At 53.1% G+C, this 19839-nt stretch overlaps 1 protein-coding gene and 1 non-coding gene across 14 annotated transcripts in view; both read left to right on the top strand.

Moving 5' to 3' along the window:
• The first annotated feature begins 7991 nt into the window (after positions 1 to 7991).
• EML2 (EMAP like 2) overlaps positions 7992 to 19839 on the top strand; it is a 38331-nt gene continuing 26483 nt past the window's right edge. For 2 of the 13 annotated variants that reach the window (XR_010131987.1, XM_055369755.2), the window contains exons 1-7: positions 8010 to 8346; positions 11264 to 11482; positions 11575 to 11698; positions 11868 to 11975; positions 14740 to 14768; positions 14979 to 15108; positions 19084 to 19233. Coding sequence is in view for 12 of the 13 variants with exons in the window: in XM_055369755.2 (XP_055225730.1) it covers positions 8175 to 8346; positions 11264 to 11482; positions 11575 to 11698; positions 11868 to 11975; positions 14740 to 14768; positions 14979 to 15108; positions 19084 to 19233 (932 nt within the window). In the remaining variant the exon portion in view is untranslated. Of the gene's footprint in view, positions 8347 to 9874; positions 10038 to 11263; positions 11483 to 11574; positions 11699 to 11867; positions 11976 to 14179; positions 14257 to 14739; positions 14769 to 14978; positions 15109 to 19083; positions 19234 to 19839 lie in introns of those variants that run through there. The other 11 variants (XM_055369751.2, XM_019016349.4, XM_019016354.3 and 8 more) reach the window with 9 other exon arrangements.
• MIR330 (microRNA mir-330) lies at positions 14512 to 14624 on the top strand. The gene has a single exon (NR_106301.2). It is a non-coding gene; the product is annotated as a microRNA mir-330 (primary transcript).

Here is a 19839-nt window from a genome sequence, read left to right as displayed (position 1 = left end):
GTAGAGAGAGAAACACAAAGAAAGAGGCCAGGCATGGTGGCTCACACCTGTAATCCCAGCACTTTGGGAGGCTGGGATGGGAGGATCGCTTGAGCCCCGGAGTTCGAGACCAGCCTGGGCAACATAGTGAGACCCTGTCTCTACAAAAAAAATTTTTAAAAATTAGCAAGGCACGGCTGCTCGTTCGTGTAGTCCCAGATACTCAGAAGGGTGAGGCAGGAGGATCACTTGAGCCTAAGAGGTTGAGGCTGCTGTGGGCCATGATTGCACCACTGCACTCCAACCTAGGCAATGGAGCGAGATTCTGTCTCAAAAAACAAACAAACAAACAAACAAACAAAACATGAAAGAATGAAAGAAAGTGGCCAGGTGCGGTGGCTCACGCCTGTAATCCCAGCACTTTGGGAGGCCGAGGCTGGTGGATCACGAGGTCAGGAGTTTAAGACCAGCCTGGCCAAGATGGTAAAACCCTGTCTCTACTAAAAATACAAAAAATTAGCCGGGCGTGGTGGCGGGAAGCCTGAGGCCAGAGAATTGCTTGAACCTGGGAGGCAGAGTTTGTAGTGAGCCGAGATCACACCACTGCACTCCAGCCTGGACGACAGAGTGAGACTCCATCTCAAAATAAATAAATAAATAAATAAATAAATGTAAAAAAGAGATGCTGAGAGAAAAACAGAGTCCGAGATTACTATCAGTAATAATAAAAATAATGGCCACCATATTGGATATTTTACACATCTATATCTCCCTTCTCATAACAGACCTATAGCAGAGATGTTATATTATCCCCATTTTCTGGATAGGGAAACTGAGGCCCAGAGAAGGGAAGTAACTTGCTCAGGGTGACATGTCTCATAGGTGTTGAAATCAGGACCCAGGTTGTCTTTTGAGAAGGAGTCTCATTCTATTGCCCTGGCTGGAGTGCATCGGCACGATCTTGGCTCACTGAATGCAGTGGTGCAATCTTGGCTTACTACAACCTCCACCTCCTGGGTTCAAGGAATTCTCTTGCCTCATCCTCCCCAGTAGCAAGGATTACAGGTGCCCACCACCACACCAGGCTAATTTTTGTATTTTTAGTAGAGACGGGGTTTCACCATGTTGGCCAGGCTGGTCTCGAACTCCTGACCTCAGGTGATCTGCCTGCCTCGGCCTCCCAAAGTGCTGGGATTACATGCATGAGCCACCACACTCGGCCAGTTAACTTTGAAATCCAATTTCTTTTTCTTTTCTTTTTTTTTTTAAGACAGAGTCTCACTCTGTTGCCCAGGCTGGAGTGCAATGGTGCGATCTCAGCTCACCATCCGCCTCCTGGGTTCAAGAAATTCTCCTGCCTCAGCCTCCCAAGTAGCTGGGATTACAGGCTTGAGCCACCACGCCCGGCAATTTTGTATTTTTAGTAGAGACGGGGTTTCTGCATGTTGATCAGGCTGGTCTCGAACTCCCGACCTCAGGTGATCCGCCTGCCTCGGCCTCCCAAAGTAGTAGGATGAAATCTATACAGAAACATGAAGAAAAACAGAGATAGGGATGAGAGCGAAAAGCCTCAGGGAGAAGGAAACCTGGAGGCAGAAAGACAGAGACTGTGAGCCCTGCCTGCCCCCACCCCCTCCTCAGACAGAGCCGCCCTCTCCCCACGCCTATCTCCCACATCCTTGACACCTCCCTGCGAAAGCACTTGTCATCAAACCAGCTCCATTACCTGTACCCCCAAACCACTGTGCCGGGCACTTTATCAGCATGAGCCCATTCAACCTGCTCTGCTCCCCTGGGAAGTGGGGGCTGGGATGACTCCCGTTTTGCAGAGGAGGAAAAACCAAGCCAAGATCACTTAGCTCGCATGGACCCTGACAGTGGTCCCTGCACTGAGGCTGGGAGCCCCTCAAGGGCAAGGACTGGGTCTGACTCATCTTTGTGTGTCATCTCCCACCTCATAACTCATCAAGCTAAATCCCTGTGCCTGGCTCTCCTCCCTCCTCCTCCCGCACCATATGGAGCCCATGGATCTGAACTCCCCTGGGCCTCCGCGGTCCTCTCGGGACACCCCAGTAACAGCCCTTAATACTTTGCAGCCTGCTTCAGAATTCTGCATCTGGGTGTCTGACTTCCCCTCTCCTAGAATCTGAGCTCAAGAGGATTGGCGGGTGGGAGAAGCGTGATTTGGGCGGCAGAAAACCTCCCGCGTTGTTTCTATCAGTAACACAATTAGCGGTGATCGTGGGAGGATAAGGACCCACGGCTATTTTGGTCATCACTTTGAACCCATCATTGATTTTTTATTTGTTTATTTTATTTATTTATTTATTTATTTATTTATTTATTTATTTATTTATTTGAGACAGAGTCTCGCTGTATCGCCCAGGCTGGAGTGCAGTGGCGCAATCTCGGCTCACCGCAAGCTCCGCCTCCTGGGTTCACGCCGTTCTCCTGCCTCAGCCTCCCGAGTAGCTGGGACTACAGGCGCCACCACACCCGGCTAATTTTTTGTATTTTTTTTTTTTTTTTTCAGTAAAGACGGGGTTTCGCCGTGTTAGCCAGGATAGTCTCAATCTCCTGACCTCGTGATCCGCCCGCCTCGGCCTCCCAAAGTGCTGGGATTACAGGCGTGAGCCACCGCACCCGGCCTATTTATTTATTATTTTTTAAGAGATGGGGGTCTCACGGCCGGGCGCTGGGGCTCACGCCTGTAATCCCAGCACTTTGGGAGGCCGAGGCGGGCGGATCACGAGGTCAGGAAATCGAGACCATCCTGGTTAACACGGTGAAACCCTGTCTCTACTAAAAAATACAAAAAACAAATTAGCCGGGCGTGGTGGCCGGCGCCTGTAGTCCCAGCTACTTGAGAGGCTGAGGCAGGAGAATGGCGGGAACCCGGGAGGCGGAGCTTGTAGTGAGCCGAGATCGCGCCACTGCACTCCAGCCTGGGAGACAGAGCGAGACTCCGTCTCAAAAAAAAAAAAAAGAGATGGGGTTTCACTATGCCACCCAGACTGGAGTGCAGTGGTGCCATCCTAGCTCACAGCAGCCTCGAACTCCTGGGCTCAAGTGATCCTCCGGCCTCAGCCTCCCAAGTAGCTGGAGCTACATGCATGAGCTACCATGCCTGCCTATTTTTCTTTTTTTAGACCTGTTCAACAAGAAGTAAGCCCAACTGGCCAGGCATGGTGGCTCACGCTTATAATCCCAGCACTTCGAGAGGCCAAGGTGGGTGGACCACCTGAGGTCAGCAGTTCGAGAGCAGCCTGGCCAACATAGTAAAACCCCCGTCTCTACTAAAAATACAAAAATTAGCCCAGCATGGTTGCACGTGCCTGTAATCCCAGCTACTTGGGAGGCTGAGGCAGGTGAATCGCTTGAACCCAGGAGGTGGAGATTGCAGTGAGCAGAGATTGCACCACTGCACTCCAGCCTGGGCAACAAGAGCAAAACTCCATCTCAAAAAAAAAAAAAGTAAGCCCAGCTAATTTTTAAATATTTTGTAGAGAGGAGCTCTCGCTATATTGCCTAGGCTGGTCTCAAATTCCTGGCCTCAAGTGATCCTTCTGGGCTTAGGCCTCCCAAAGTGCTGAAAGTATAGATGTGAGCCACCATACCCAGTCCTATTACTTTTTTTTTTTTTTTTTTTTTTTTTTTTTAGATGATGTCTTGCTCTGTCACCCAGGCTGGAGTGCAGTGGCGCAATCTCCACTCACCGCAACCTCCACCTCCCCGGTTCAAGCGATTCTTCTGCCTCTGCCTCCTGAGTAGCTGGGATTACAGGCACATACCACCACGCCCTGCTAATTTTTTGTATTTTTAGGACGGGTTTTCACTATGTTGGCCAGGCTGGTCTTGATCTCCTGACCTCGTGATCCACCCGCCTCAGCCTCCCAAAGTGTTGGGATTACAGGCATGAGCCACTGCACCCAGCCCCTGTTTCTTACTTTTTATGAGATAGGTTCTCGCCATGTTGCCCAGACTGGAGTGCAGTGGCTATTCACAGGCGGAATCCCACTACTGATTAGCATGGGAGTTTTGCCCTATTCCCTTTCTGCCTGGGCCAGTTCACCCCTCCTTAAGCAATTGGTGGTCCCCCACTCCAAGGAGGTAGCCGTATTAATGCTGAACTGAGTGCAGACACCTAATTGCCATAGTGGACTACAGCCCAAACTCGTGAGCTCAACAGATCCTCCCACCTTAGCCTCTTGAGTAGCTGGGACTACAAACACATGCCACGGTGCCCGGCCCATCATTGATGCCTCATTGTGTGCTAGGCATTGTACTCACGTATAATTTTTTTTTCTTTTTTGAGACAGAGTGTTGCTCTGTCGCCCAGGCTGGAGTCCAGGGGCACCATCTTGGCTCAGTGCAACCTCTGCCTCCAGGGTTCAAGCAATTCTCCTGTCTCAGCCTTCTGAACAGCTGGGATTACAGGCTTGCTCCACTATGCCTGGCTAATTTTTGTATTTTTAGTAGAGATAGGGTTTCGCCATATTGGCCAGGCTGGTCTGGAACTCCTGACCTCAAGTGATCCACCCACCTCGGCCTCCCAAAATGCTGGGATTACAGGCGTGGCCTGGCCACTCATATATAATTTATATCTGTGACCTCACTGTGGCTTGTGGAGGATACAGTGACAAACTGCCAAAGTCTTCCCCCAGCCTTTGAGGCCCTGCAAGATATGGAAGGCCCATAGCCTCCCTGGCCTCGCATCCCCCCCTTCCCATCTCTCTCCACAGCTTCATCGTCATCAACCTTCTGGTTCCCCCAGGAATATGCTAAACTCAAACCAACCTCGGGACTTTTGCACTTGCTGTTTCCTCTGCCTAGAAATCCCCTGCCTCCCAACTCCAGGCATAACTGCTTCCTTCTTGTTTTTCTTTTTCTTTCTTTCTTTTTGTTCTTTCTTTTTTTGTGAGACGGAGTCTCATTCTGTCACCCAGGCTGGAGTGCAATGGTGTGGTCTCTGCTCACTGCAAACTTCACCTCCCTGGTTCAAGCAATTCTCCTGCCACAGCCTCCCGAGTAGCTGGAATTACAGGTGCATGCCAATATGCCTAGCTAATTTTTGTATTTTTAGTAGAAACAAGGTTTCACCGTGTTGGCCAGGCTGGTCTCGAACTCCTGACCTCAGGTGATCTGCCTGCCTCAGCCTCCCAAATTGCTGGGATTACAGGCATGAGCCACCGTGCCCAACCCTTCTTGTTTTTCACATGTCAGCTCAAATGTCATTTCCTCAGAGGTAACTGCCCTGGATCTAGGGTCTCTAAATGAGCCTCCTGCTCCCTTTTTTTTATTATATTATCCTGTCTGTACAGCTTCTTGCTCTGTTGCCCAGGCTGGAGTGCAGTGGCACGATCATAGCTTGCTGCAGTCTCGACCTCCTGGGTTCAAGTGATCCTTCCACCTCAGCCTTCCAAGTAGCTGGAACTACAGGCGTGCACCACCATGCCAGGAGGATAAAAAATTTTGTTTTGGCTGGGTGCGATGGCCCACACCTGTAATCCCAGCACTTTGGGAGGCCAGCGTGGGCAGATCATGAGGTCAGGAGTTCCAGACCAGTGTGGCCAACATAGTGAACCCTCGTCTCTACTAAAAATACAAAAATTAGCCAGGCATTGTGGCACGAGCCTGTAGTCCCAGCTACTTGGGAGGCTGAGGCAGGAGAATTGCTTGAGCCCGGGAGGCGGAGGTTGTCGTGAGTTGAGATCATGCCACTGCACTCCAGCCTGGGCAGCAGAGCAAGACTTCATCTCAAAAATAAATAAATAAAAATAAAAATACAAAAAAATTAGCCGGGCGTGGTGGCGGGTGCCTGTAATCACAGCTACATGGGAGGCTAAGGCTGGAGAATTGCTTGAACCTGGGAAGCGGAGGTTGCAGTGAGCCAAGATCGTGCCATTGCCCTCCAGCCTGGGTGACAAGAGCAAGACTCTATCTCAAAAGAAAAAAAAAAAAAAGAAAGAAATTTTGTTTTGTAGCCACGGGGTCTTGCTTTGTTGCCCAGGCTGATCTCACACCCCTATAATCCACCTTCTTTGGCCTTTGAAAGTGCTGGGGATTAACAGGTTGAGTCACTGCCACACTGTTTCTGTATCATCATCTCTAAAATGGTGATTAAAATTGAACTTTTGCTGGGTGCGGTTGGCTCACACCTGTAATCCTAACATTTTGGGAGGCTGAGGCGGGAGGATCACTTTAGGTCAGGAGTTAGAGACCAGCTTGGCCATTATGGTGAAACCCTGTGTCTACTAAAAATACAAAAATTAGCCAGGCATGGTGGTGAACACTTGTAATCCCAGCTGCTGGGGAGGCTGAGGCACGAGAATCACTTGAATCTGGGAGGCGGAGGTTGCAGTGAGCCAAGATCATGCCACTGCATTACAGCCAGGGCAAGAGTGAGTGAGACACATCTATTATTCCAGCACTTTGACAGGCCCAGGCCGAAGGATCACTTGAGGCCAGGAGTTTGAGACCAGCTTTGGCAATATAGCAAGAGCTCCTCTGTACAAAATATTTTTAAAGTATAAAAAAATAGGCCGGGCGCGGTGGCTCACGCCTGTAATCCCAGCACTTTGGGAAGACGAGGCGGGAGGATCACAAGGTCAAGAGATCGAGACCATCCTGGCCAACATGGTGAAACCCCATCTCTACTAAAAATACAAAAATTAGCTGAGCGTGGTGTCGTGCGCCTGTAGTCCCAGCTACTCCGAAGGCTGAGGCAGGAGAATCGCTTGAACCCAGGAGGCGGAGGTTGCAGTGAGTTGAGATTGTGCCACTGCACTACATCCTGGGCGACAGAGAGAGACTCCGTCTCGAAAACAAACAAACAAGCAAACAACAACAACAACAACAAAATAGGGCTTTTGGTGAGGATAACTGAGTGCTTTGCCCATAGTGACTGCTGATTAAACGTTAGGTATTGTTATTTATTTTCTGTATGATTGTTTACCTCTTGCATTAAATGAACAATACATGAGAGGAAACAGCTTCACTTGGTCACTCCGGAAACTTCAGCACCTAGAACAGAGCCTGGCCCGTTAGGCACTCAGTAAACATTTTTGAATGAATGAATGAGGCAGGCGCGATTATAAGCCCCCACTTTCCAGATGCGGAAGTGGAGCTTTAGGGTCACGAAACCAGAAAGTGGAGGAGTCAGGATTCAAACCCAGGTCAATCTGCTTCCAAAGCTTCTACTTTTCATCTCTGTGTCCAGAGGGAATTCTTTTTCGGCTCCGGACTTCACTTCTCCTGCCTATACTCTAGGTGTTTACCCTCGTTGGAGACTTGAGGAAGGCGGTCCAATATTCTTGAAATCCATTGTCGGGTTTTCTACCCTCCCCTTTTCCCCCACAACTTTCGAGCCATCTCTGCCTGACACGCGGGCTAGTCCAAGCCTCACAACTGGGCCTGTGCCAAAGCCCGGACTGGATAATGCGGTTGCGGGAGGCCAGGGCTCTAAGGGCGGAGCTAAGGGCCTGGGGCCGCAGACAGAGCGGTGGGGAAAGTTAGGGAGGGACTACCAGACCGCGGGGGGAGGGATTTAAATTCCGAGGGCAGAGCTAATCCTATAAGAAGGTCCTGTCCAGAGCTCTGGAGAAGTACTATACTATAAACCCTTGGCGGTTCAGGGGGCGGTGCTAATGATTCCGTGGGTAGGAATAAAACTTTAGCACCCGCAAGATTCTGGGGGTGGGGCTAAGAGCCTGGGGGTGGGCCTAGATGTAATAAACAAGAGCTCCCTGGGCGGGTTTGGGGCTCTAAGGTCGGGCCCTGGCCTTACGGAGGGGGCTTTTGGAAAATCCAATGAAAGTCTGAAGAGGTCTGGGGGATAGTGGAGTGTCTTCCTCCACACCATCCTCCTCCCGGAGCGCGGGGCTGCGCTTCAGGCTGAAAGGAGGAAAGGCCCTGCCCCTTCCAATCCCTCTGCATCCCTATTGGTGAAGGGCCCTGCGCGACAGGCTCTCATTGGTTCTGAACGGGCGAGGAGGGGGGTCTAGAGAGACTACACTCCGGTTGTGGGCGGGACCAGACGGTACCTAGGGGGATCCGGGCGCAGCCAATCCTGGCCCGAGGATTGTGTTGGGGGGCTTGGCAGGGGATGTCCCGACCCCCCTTTCTGGGCATCCTGGGGATGACCCCAGCGCCGGGCCCGGCGCCGGCCGCCTGATGCCAGGCGAGCTGAGCTGGGGATGCTGGAACGAAGGGCGTTGCTATGGCAACGGGAGGCAGGGCCTGGTGGGGGGGACCGGGCCCGGGCTGGGACCGGGGGGGCCGGCGGTGGCTGTGGTGGGGCGATGGCGGAGCGCGGCCCGGCCTTCTGCGGCCTGTACGACACGTCCTCGCTGCTGCAATACTGCAACGGTGAGACCCCTCCTCAGTTCCGACCTTGGCCCCGCCCAAGGCTGGACCCATCTCTTCTTGCCCCAGCCTCCTCCTTCCAAGTCCCCATCCCCCTCCCTTGCTGAAGATCCCCCTTTTCTCTCCCTCAGCAGGACCCTGACCCAAGAGCAAGGTCCCTGGTCCCCAAAACCTAGATCCCAGCCCCCCATCCACTTGGACCCTCCTGTACTCCCGAGGTGGCTAGACGGAGAGGAGAGAAGGGGGCAGAACCCGAAGGAACCCGGGATTGGAAGGGGGAACGGCCTGGGGGTCGATTGGGCCTGGAACTCTGCCCCTTCTCTCTCCCCTCGAGCTTCTGGAATGCTCCCCTATCTCCGCAGCAGGGGGACAGACAGAGGGGGTGGGGGTGGATTTGGTGCTGAGTTGAGGGCAGAGTGTGGGACTGGAAAGGGACGGCCAGAGGACTTTGCTTCTAGGATACCTCCCAAATCCTCTGGCCCTGGCCCTCCCATGCATTAGCACCATCCCTTCTCCCTAGACGAATGGGTGTGATACCAGAAGGAACACTGTGGGTGTCGGGCTCAGGTGAGGGGAGATAGGAGAAGAGGGGAGTTGGGAGGGAAAAGTGGGAAGTGAGGCCTGGTCTCTGGGAAAAGGCTGAGGATGGGGGGATGGTCAGGAGGGAGCGGAGGGCTTGAGTCACAGGGATGGGGATGGTGGAGGTGTGGGGGTTGGTAGGATGGGCTGGCCAAGGCCTGACAGTGCAGCTGGCCGCTCTGGGTGGGGCAGAAGGGTCAAGATGAAAGCACCTCTATTAACTCAGTTTGGAGGTTCAGTCCTCTGGGCACACACCCTAGTGCCAGGGACCACTGGAATTGGCAGGGGACCCAGAATGCTTATTTTGTTTTCCTCTGTCCCTCTAAGAGCCAGAATGACAGGGTGGCCATTCCTGTTGAGTATGGGTTCTTCCATTGAACGGCTGTGTGTCCATGTAACAAGTAACGTCACCTTTCTGGGCTTCAGTAACCTTCCTCCTCCTCTCCTCCTAAAATGGATTATGCTACTACAACTACTAGAGTTGCCAAAAGCATTAGGTATCATAAAAATAGTTAATCCTATTCTGGATTTATCGAGCATCAGCATGAGCCAGGAACGTGCTAAGTGTTTTGCGTGAGCAGTGCCTGGCACATGTAAGCTCACAGTAACAGATGCCATTTTTCTGGTCGTATAATTAATGGTAGGTAGGACCAGGCTGAGCACAGGAGGTGATTGGGTCCCCCGCCCCCACCTACGGGCTGAGTGATGTTTGGCGTGTCTCTGCACACTCCTACTAGCCTCCTTCCTTAGTTTCCCGTCTGCAAAACGTGATGCCAACAAGACCCCTAGAGGTTTCCCCCTGTTACGAGTTCTAAGTCCTGACGGCTCACTCCTTCTGACCTCAGGAGGCTCCCACCTCCCTCTGCAGGTCCAGGCACCGGACCTGGGAGGCGCTGAGTGGGGGGCAGGGCGGGCAAGCCTCGGCAGGCGATTGGGCTACGAAGGGGAGGGAGGAGCGGCGGCTGCACTGCGGAGCCCAGAGGGCCAGCTGCGCGGCCTGTGGACGCGGGATGGCAGGGGCGAGCTCCACGCCCTGTCCCCGTCTAAGCTACCACCTTTACTTCCACCAGGCTGGGAACCAGGGCTTCCTTGGTTGTGGTCAGCAATGAGTCTGGGTATGAGTACTCTGGGGGAAAAGGAGGAGAGGGGCCACTTGGGTCTCCGCCCCTCCCACTTTGGGAAAATGAGCGGGGTTGGGGGGGCGACTCGGGGAGTCATTTTGGCTGCACCCATAGGCTGGAGAGCCAAATCTGGGGCGCGGGGTACAGAGGCGAAATAAAGAAGGGGAACAGAAAAGAGGAATGCCTGCTGGGGAAGAGTTTGGTTGTCAATCCGGTCTGCATCTCCCTTGGGTCTTCTGGGTCTGCGATGCACTGCCTGCAACCCCCAAGTCCGCCGCCAGGGGCCGCCGAAGCTCTGTCCTTGCAGCTGGCTCTAGGGTCGAACCCCAGGGTGAGGAGAGGAGGGGAAACGGGGAGGCTAGGCATGACCTTTTGGCTTGGAAAGTCTTAGAAACAGTGAAGAGACGTTGGTATTCATAACAGAATCTTCGTCGGAGGATGTTGGGGATCAATTCTAGAACTTTAGTGTCATTAGGAGTAGGTTGGTGTCATTTTGCAAATGCTCTTATCACTCATAGATACTTAACGTCTTAGTCATAAAATCAAAGAATCTTTTTTTCTTTTTCTTTTCTTTTTTTTTTTTTTTTGAGACGGAGTCTCGCTCTGTGGCCAGGCTGGAGTGCAGTGGCGCGATCTTGGCTCAAGGCAACCTCCGACCCCCCGGGTTCAAGCGATTCCCCTGTCTCAGCCTCCGGAGTAGCTGGGACTACAGGCACGCGCCACCACGCCCGGCTTTTTTTTTTTTTTTTAATTTTTTTAAGTTTTATTTTATTTTAGTAGAGACGGGGTTTCACCATGTTGGCCAGGATGGTCTCGATCTCCTGACCTCGTGATACGCCCGCCTCGGCCTCCCAAAGTGCTGGGGTTACAGGCGTGAGCCACTGCGCCTGGTCACGTCTTAGTCATAGAATCTTAAAGCCAGAGCGAGAGGCTCCTGGGTTCACAGACTCTTAGAAAATAAGAGGGAAGGGACTTCCCCAAGGTCACACGGCCAGCGGGCTGTGGCAGAGAGGAGTGTGCGGATGGGTTGGAGAGCTGTGGGGATTTCCTTCCCCCTTCAGAGTCCTCTTCCTTGGCCCATGTCCAAGTGTCCCAGCCCCAGGTAGCGGGACAGGAAAGGGGCGTGGCTGGCCCCCGCTTAGACCCAGGAAGGCGGGAGGGACCCCTTGGGCACTGGAGCTCCTGGGTGGCCCTGCAGCCGGCACTCCCCCGTCTTCCAGATGACAATTTGTCGGGCACGAGCGGTATGGAAGTGGACGACCGCGTGTCGGCGCTGGAGCAGCGGCTGCAGTTACAGGAAGACGAGCTGGCGGTCCTAAAGGCGGCGCTGGCGGATGCTCTGCGTCGCCTGCGGGCATGCGAAGAACAGGGAGCGGCGCTACGCGCGCGGGGCACCCCCAAGGGCCGGGCGCCTCCGCGCTTAGGCACCACTGCCTCGGGTATCCCCGTTAGACTGGAGGGATGGGATGGGGAGGACCGGGGCCTGGTCCTCATACTCACCCTCTTCTGTCCCCTAACCCCATCCCTCCAGTGTGTCAGCTCTTGAAAGGCCTTCCCACCAGGACGCCCCTTAATGGCTCGGGACCCCCGCGGCGCGTGGGTGGCTATGCCACGTCCCCATCCTCTCCCAAGAAGGAGGCGACCTCCGGGCGCAGGTAAGGCACAAGGCCGGGACCCCCAGCCTCTTCCAAGACCTCGTGGGAGACAGAGGTGGTTTGTTTGCCTGAGCTCCAGCAGCAGAGGGTGCAGGGAGAATCTCGCTTGCTCACGGCACTCGCCTGCTGGCCTAGAAGGCTCTGCCCCCAACTGTGTGCTCTCTTTTAGCAGTGTCCGCCGCTACTTGTCACCAGAGCGCCTCGCCTCGGTGCGCCGTGAGGACCCCCGCAGCCGGACCACATCCTCCAGCAGCAACTGTAGCGCCAAAAAGGAAGGGTAAGGACTGGGGCGGCGTCAAGCCGCAGAAAGAGATAGGGAGGAAATGGTCGAGAAATGTAGTCATGCCCCAGGCCACGAGGTCGTAACCTAGAGTGGGGCCAGCTAGTTCAAAAGCGGGGACGGTGCCAGAGCCTTGGAGGGACCAATCTTGAGGTGGCACGGTAACAGTGGAAGGTCTGGGAGGGCGGAGTCGATATTGAGGGGCGTGGCCAGAGTTTTTAGAAGCTGGACGGTCAGGTCTACTGGGTGAGGAAGTCAGGGAGGAGCTTGGCTTATGGGCGTGGTCATTAAGGTACAGGAGAGGCCCCGTTGAGTTTCAGGGATGAAGTCAAGGCAGCAGCCACAGAGTTTCTGCAAGGAAAGAGGGAGTCTGAGGAATTTAAGGGTGCAGCCTGTGTTCGCCTGGGCGAAATTAAAATCTGGGGTACGGAGTAACAGAGGCTGAGACCAGGTGGAGGCATTCCAGATTCCAGAAGCTTTGACATCAAAATCGGGGGGCACTGCCAGGTGGAAAAGGGCGTGGCTTAAAGGTTAGGCGGGGCCGTAGGGGCGTGGTCAAATGCCAAGAGGTGGAGCCAACTTGGAGGCCTCGAAGGTACTCACATAAGGAATACGTGAAAATGGACGTAATCAGAATGCCTGGCGGGCCGGAGAAGGAGCGTTGGCGGGAGGTAGCAGTCAATTCTCAAGCAACTGAGTCAACTCAGGGACAGGGTTAGAAGGGAGGCTCAGAATGACAGGCGTGGTCAACTCCAGAGGTGGGGCCATACTGAAGATCTGGACCGAGTCAAAACCTAAGGCTATATAATTCTAGCAGTTTGGGAGGCGGAGGCGGGAATCATCGCTTGAGCTCAGGAGTTCGAGACCAGGCTGGGCAAAATAGCGAGCCCTCGTCTTTACTAAAAATGAAAATAAATTAGGCCTGGCGCGGTGGCTCACACCTGTAATCCCAGCACTTCGGGAGGCCTAGGCTGGTGGATCACAAGGTCAAGAGATCGAGACCATCCTGGCCAACATGGTGAAACCCCCTGTCTATTAATAATACAAAAATTATCTGGGCGTGGTGGCGCGTGCCTGTAGTCCCAGCTACTCGGGAGGCTGAGGCAGGAGAATCACTTCAATCCGGGAGGCGGAGGTTGCAGTGAGCCGAGATCGCGCCACTGCACTCCAGCCTGCTGACAGAGCAAGACTCCGTTAAACAAACAAACAAAAAACAAAAAAAAAAAAGAGAGAGAGAAAGAAAATAGCCGGGCGTGCTGGCCTTCGCTTGTAGACCCAGCTACTTGGGAGGCTGCGGCAGGAGGCTCACTTAAGCCTAGGAAATTCGAGGTTTCAGTGAGCCATGATCACGCCATTGCACTCCAGCTTGGTCGACAGAACCACACCCTGTATCAAAAACAAAACAAAACAAAACAAAAATCACCCTAAGGCTGGAGTTATGGTGCAGTGGGCATGGTCAGCGCTAGGAGGCCACGCAAGGGCAAGACCAAGGTCAAAAGCTGCACATTTCAACTCTGCTCAAACATAGCAAACACAAATACAGCGTTGTGTATACTCCAGGCACTTCCCAATAATTAACCAATTTCATGCTCGCAACTACCCCCGGGAGGTGTGGGTACTCTTATTTATTTATTTATTTATTTATTTATTTTGAGACGGAGTCTTGTTCTCGTTGCCCAGGCTGGAGTGCAATGACACAATCTCAGTTCACTGTAACCTCTGCCTCCCGAGTTCGAATGATTTTCCTGCCTCAGCCTCCCAAGTAGCTGGGATTACAGGCGCCAGCCACCACGCCAGGCTAAGTTTTGCATTTTTAGTAGAGACGGGGTTTCACCACGTTGGCCAGGCTCGTCTTGAACTCCTGACCTCAGGTGATCTGCCCGCCTCGGCCTCCCAAAGTGCTGGGATTACAGGCATGAGCCACCGCGCCCGGCCGGGTACTCTTATTATCCCCATTTTTTAAATGAGGAAACCGAGGCAGAGGTTGGACGACCTGTGTACACTGCTAGGAATTAGCAGAACTCAAGCAGGCGCGCTCCCGAGTCCATGTTCTCAACCACTCTCCCCCACCCACCCTGAAAGAACCTGGGATCGGGAGTCCACAGCCCGGGATGTGTGACCCGGTGGGACCCTCCGGCTCCAGGGGTGGCTGTGGAGGGCGGGGCAGGGGCGCGGCGGCCCGGGCGCCTCCCAGGGCCGGAAGCGGCAGAGCCGGTCCCGGCTCCACCCCCGGCCCCGAAGCTCCGCCACCCGCCGCCATGAGTAGCTTTGGAGCTGGGTGAGACCCTTTCGCAGACCACCCCCCATCTCCTCTCCGCGCTCCCGGGGCTTAGATCTCAGGTTTCCCCCAACCCCTGGGACCCAGGCCGGCGTGGGGACACGCCCCTTCCCTTAAACTCTCCCCGTTTCTCCCGCTGCTTGACGTTTGGGGTGCTGGGGGAACTGCGGGTGGGGGGCGCTGGGGAGCACCTTGCTGATTAGGAGGGAAGGGTCCTTGGTGACTCCCTTCTTCCAGGATCGCGTCCCTGCCACTTCGTGCTGTGTGATCTTTGGCGATCACTGCCTCTCTGGGCCTGTGTCTTAGGCTCTGCAAGATCAACCGAGCAAAGCACACGGCCTGCAGAGAGGCAGCGCTCTGCCCCTTACTCGGCCCCGTTTTCGTCGGAGACCTCCGGGGAGCGGTGGGGGTGGAGGAATGGTTTCTCCCCTTTTCTGAACTGACTACTAAGACTTTTTTTTTTTCTTTGTCTTTTCCTGACAGCAAAACCAAAGAAGTTATCTTCAGTGTGGGTGAGTGGGGAGATGGGGAAGGGCTTGGTGGAAGCTTGCTTGTTGGGGTGACAGGCTGGAGCCAGAGGTCAGGAGTCTTGGTTACTGGGTCTTTGCCTCTCTGGCCTCAGTTTCCCTGCCTTTAAAAAAATAAATAAATAAAGCTGGAAGAGGAGAGGGAATAGGATTGGGGCTGGTGTCAGTGCCTGACCTCTGGGGGTGTCCTGGCAGAGGATGGCTCCGTGAAAATGTTCCTGAGGGGCCGCCCTGTGCCCATGATGATCCCAGACGAGCTGGCACCCACCTACAGCCTGGACACACGCTCGGAGCTGCCTTCTTGCCGGCTCAAGCTGGACTGGGTGTATCCTTTTGCTGGAATCTCCTTGGTGCTCCCATCCCCTCAGGAGGAAATAGAAAGGCGGTCAAGGCAGCTCAGGCCTGTAATCCCAGCACTTTGGGAGGATCGTTTGAGGCCGAGAGTTTGAGACCTGCCTGGGCAACACACAAAACAAGCACAGCACGTTCAAGGGCTATGTGGCCAGAGTGGGATTGGTGCATTTGAGCAACAAAGAGTTGGGAATGGCTGGGAGCCCGGGCTCTGGAGTCTGACAGAGATGGGTTCAAACCCCAGTCCAGCCCGTAGCTGGCTGTGTGACCCTGGAAAAGTCACCTTGACTCTGAAAAATGAATTTCATGATCTCAGGTCCATAGACCTGTGAAATAATGTGTAAAGGTACTGAGCTTATAGTATGCGCCCCAGGCACAGGGACTGATAAAATACTAACTCAGCACGTTGGGAGGCCGAGGTGGGTGGATCTCTTGAAGCCAGGAGTTTGAAACCAGCCTGAGCAACATAGCAAGACCTCGTCTTTACAGGAAATAAAATAGCAGGCCGGGCGCGGTGGCTCACGCCTGTAATCTGAGCACTTTGGGAGGCCGAGGTGGGCAGATCACCTGAGGTCAGGAGTTTGAGACCAGCCTGACCAATATGATGAAATCCTGTCTCTACTAAAAATACAAAAATTAGCCGAGTGTGGTGGCATGTGCCTGTAAACCTAGCTACTCGGGAGACTGAGACAGGAGAATCGTTTGAACCCAGGAGGCAGAGGCTGCAGTGAGCCGAGATTGCCCCACTGCTTTCCGGCCTGGGCAACAAGAGTGAAACTCCGTCTCAAAAATAAAAAATAAAAAAAGAAAAGAAAAAGAAAAAGAAATAGCCAGCCATGGTGGCATGCTCCTGTGGTTCCCAGCTACTCTGGAGGCTGAGGTGGGAGCATCACTTGAGCCTGGGAGGTCGAGGTTGCAGTGAGCCATGATTGTGCTATTGCACTCCAGCCTGGACAACAGAGTGAGACCCTGTCTCAAAAACAAAACAAAACAAAACAAAACAAAAAATCCAAAATAATAACTCAAGCACTTACTATCTGACAGACACTGTTGTAAGTTATTCCAGGTATGAATTTGTTTTTTTACAACTAGTGGCCTCCAAGAGCTCTCTGAGGCCTACAGTTTGGAAATTATTATACCTCCTTTCCAGATAAGGAAACTGAGGTTATAGATAGGAGACAACAATCCTGATTCTGGGACCCAAACTTTTTCCTAAAAGCCTATTGAGCTTGGAGTCCACACCCCAGGAACCCGGTCCTTGTCTGCTCTCTGGGCCTTGGTTTCCTCTTTGGAGGAGCCAGGGTGGTTGGTGAAATGGCCTGGCCTTCTGGGTGCCCAGAGCCTTCTCGAGGCAGCTGGAAATATCCCCTGGAATCTGTCCCAAATGTCCTGCCAGTGGGGCTTGATAAGCATCTGATGAGAGGTGGCTGAGACTGCAAAAGTGAGGACCTCAGATTGCTCCCCTTTGCAGTGACTGCAGGTCAGAGCAGTTTCATGGGGTCAGGATATATGTATATTGACAATCATTCAGATATTTTCTTGTTTTTGAGACACCCAGGCTAGAGTGCAGTGGCACGATCTTGGCTCACTGCAACCTCCACCTCCTGGGTTCAAGCCGTTCTTCTGCCTCAGCCACTCGAGTAGCTGGGTGGCATGGGCCACCATGCCCGGCTAATTTTTGTGTGTGTTTTTTAGTAGAGACAAGGTTTCGCCATGTTGGCCAGGCTGGTCTTGGACTCCTGACCTCAAGTGATCCACCTGCCTCGGCCTCCCAAAGTGCTGAGATTACAGGCGTAAGCCACCGTGCTTGGCCCATTCAGATATTTTCTGAACATCTGAGACATAGGGCTGGGGACCCAGTGCTGACCGTGACAGCATCTGCCTGCCCTCCTGGGGCATACAGTCTAGCATGGGAACAGACTCATTGAGAGTGACAACCCAGAGTGTGCAAGACTGGGATGGGGAATCCACAGGGACAGGGCTGACCCAGCCTGGAGTCATGGAGGGCTTCCTGGAGGAGGAGATACAGAAATGAAAAAAAAAAAAAAAGCCCAATCTCAGCCACATGGAACTCACAGTCTTATTGGGGAATATGAGCAGTTAACAAATAAACCAGATAACTATCAGCTTGGGCAACAAAGTGAGATCCCATCTCTACAAAAAATTTCTTTTTAATTAGCCAGGCAGGCTGGGTGCATTGGCTGATGCCTGTAATCCCAGCACTTTAGGAGGCCAAGACAAGTGGACTGCTTTAGCCCAGAAATTTGAGACCAGCCTGGGCAGCGTGGCGAGACTGCATCTTTACCAAAAATATACAAAAAATTTGCTGGGCATGGCGGTGCATGCCTGTAGTCTCAGCTATTTGGGAAGCAGAGGCAGGAGGATCACTTAAGCCCAGGAGATTGAGGCTGCCTCTTCTGTCATTTATAAGGACACTTGTGATCGGATTTAGGGGCCACTCTGATAATCCAGGATGATCTCATCTTGAGATCTATAATTATATCTGCAAAGACCCATTTTCCTTGTAAGGTCACATTTGCAAGTTGTGGGGATTAAGAAACAGACATAGCCCGGGTGCGGTGGCTCACGCCTATAATCCCAGCACTTTGGGAGGCCGAGGCGGGCAGATCACCTGAGGTTGGGAGTTCAAGACCAGCGTGACCAACATGGAGAAACCCTGTCTCTACTAAAAATACAAAATTAGCCAGGCATGGTGGCGCATGCCTATAATCCCAGCTACTCAGGAGGCTGAGGCAGAAGAATCCCTTGAACCCAGGAGGTGGAGGTTGCCATGAGCTGAGATCACACCATTGCACTCCAGCCTGGACAACAAGAGCGAAACTCCATCTCAAAAAAAAAAAAAAAAAAAGGAAACAGACATTTTTTTTTGGAGTGGGAGGGGACCATCAGCCCACTACAGGGGTGAGAGTGGAAACAGAAAAACCTCATTCCGATGACCTTGTTGAGTCTGGTCCTCAGCCAGTGTGTGTGATGCAAAATACATTCCTTGGCTGGGCGCCAGTGGCTCAAGCCTCTAATCCCAGCACTTTGGGAGACCAAGGTGGGTGGATCACCTGAGGTCAGGAGTTGGAGACCACCCTGACCAATATGATGAAACCCCATCTCTACTAAAAATACAAAAATTAGCCTGGCATGGTAGCATCTGCCTGTAGTCCCAGCTACTTGGGAGGCTGAGACAGGAAAATGGCTTGAACCCAGGAGGCGGAGGTTGCAGTGAGCTGGGATCATGCCACTGCACTCCAGCCTGGGGGACAGACTCCATCTTAAAAAACAAAACAGGCCGGGCGCGGTGGCTCACGCCTGTAATCCCAGCACTTTGGGAGGCTGAGGAGGGCGGATCATGAGGTCAGACTGAGACCATCCTGGCCAACATGGTGAAACCCCATCTCTATTAAAAATACAAAAATTAGCTGGGTGTGGTGGCATGTGTTTGTAATCCCAGATACTCAGGAGGCTGAGGCAGGAGAATCATTTGAACCAGGGAGTCGGAGGTTGCAGTGAGCTGAGATTGTGCCACTGCACTGCTGCCTGGAGACAGAGCAAGACTGCGTCTCAAAAAAAAGAAAAAAGAAATAGGCTGGGCGCTGTGGCTCCCAGCACTTTGGGAGGGCGAGGCGGGTGGATCACAAGGTCAGGAGATCGAGACCATCCTGGCTAACATGGTGAAACCCCGTCTCTACTAAAAATACAAAAAATAAGCCGGGCATGGTGGCGGGCGCCTGTAGTCCCAGCTACTCAGGAGGCTGAGGCAGGAGAATGGCGTGAACCCAGGAGGCGGAGCTTGCAGTGAGCTGAGATCACGCCACTGCACTCCAGCCTGGGCGACAGAGTGAGACTCCATCTCAAAAAATAAATAAATAAATAAATAAAAACCAACCAAACAACAACAACAAAACACATTCCTTAACCGGCCCCTGGGTGGCTCCAGCTATGGCTACCGTGGCCGAGACTGCCGGGCCAACCTTTATTTGCTGCCCACCGGGGAGATAGTGTACTTTGTGGCCTCCGTAGCCGTGCTATACAGCGTGGAGGAGCAGAGGCAGCGACACTACCTGGGACACAACGATGACATCAAATGGTGAGATGTGGGACAGAGGGGACGGGAGGGACCTGTGGCCGGAGATGGAGCTCCAGCCCCTGCCCCTCTATGCCTCTTTTCACATTGCTGCCCTGTGGGGTTTGGGGCAAGGCTAAGCCTTTGCTCCCTCTCCAAAGCCACCAGCTGCCCTCAGGCTGAATTTAGTGGGAAAATGTGGATTGAGTATCAATATTTCAATATTTCAGGTGTTTTAGTTGGGTGTGGTGGTAAGCCCCTATGGTCCCAGCTACTCAGAAGGTTGAGGCGAGAGGATCACTTGAACCCAGGAGGTCGAGGCTGCAGTGACTGAGCCACCACACTCCAGCCTGGGTGAAAGAGCAAGCTCTGTCTCAAAAAAAATTCAGACAGTGAATTCACGCAATGCCTGGATCTTTTTCTTCTTTTGAAAATCTGGGCAGCGAGGTGGCTCACGCCTGTGAAAGCAGCACTTTGGGAGGCCAAGGCGGAAGGATCGCTGAAGTCCAGGAGTTGGAGGCTGCAGTCAGCTATGATCCTGCCACTGCACTCTAGCCTGGGGGACAGAGCGAGACTCCATCTCTTTTTTTTTTTTTTTTTCTTTTTTTGAGAACTAGTCTCACTCTGTCG

The sequence above is a fragment of the Gorilla gorilla genome, chromosome 20, assembly GCF_029281585.2.
Source record: "Gorilla gorilla gorilla isolate KB3781 chromosome 20, NHGRI_mGorGor1-v2.1_pri, whole genome shotgun sequence".
Taxonomy (NCBI): Eukaryota; Metazoa; Chordata; class Mammalia; order Primates; family Hominidae; genus Gorilla; species Gorilla gorilla.
The sequence above is the reverse complement of the archived record's forward strand: the minus strand, read 5'-3'. Positions and strand labels throughout refer to the sequence as shown.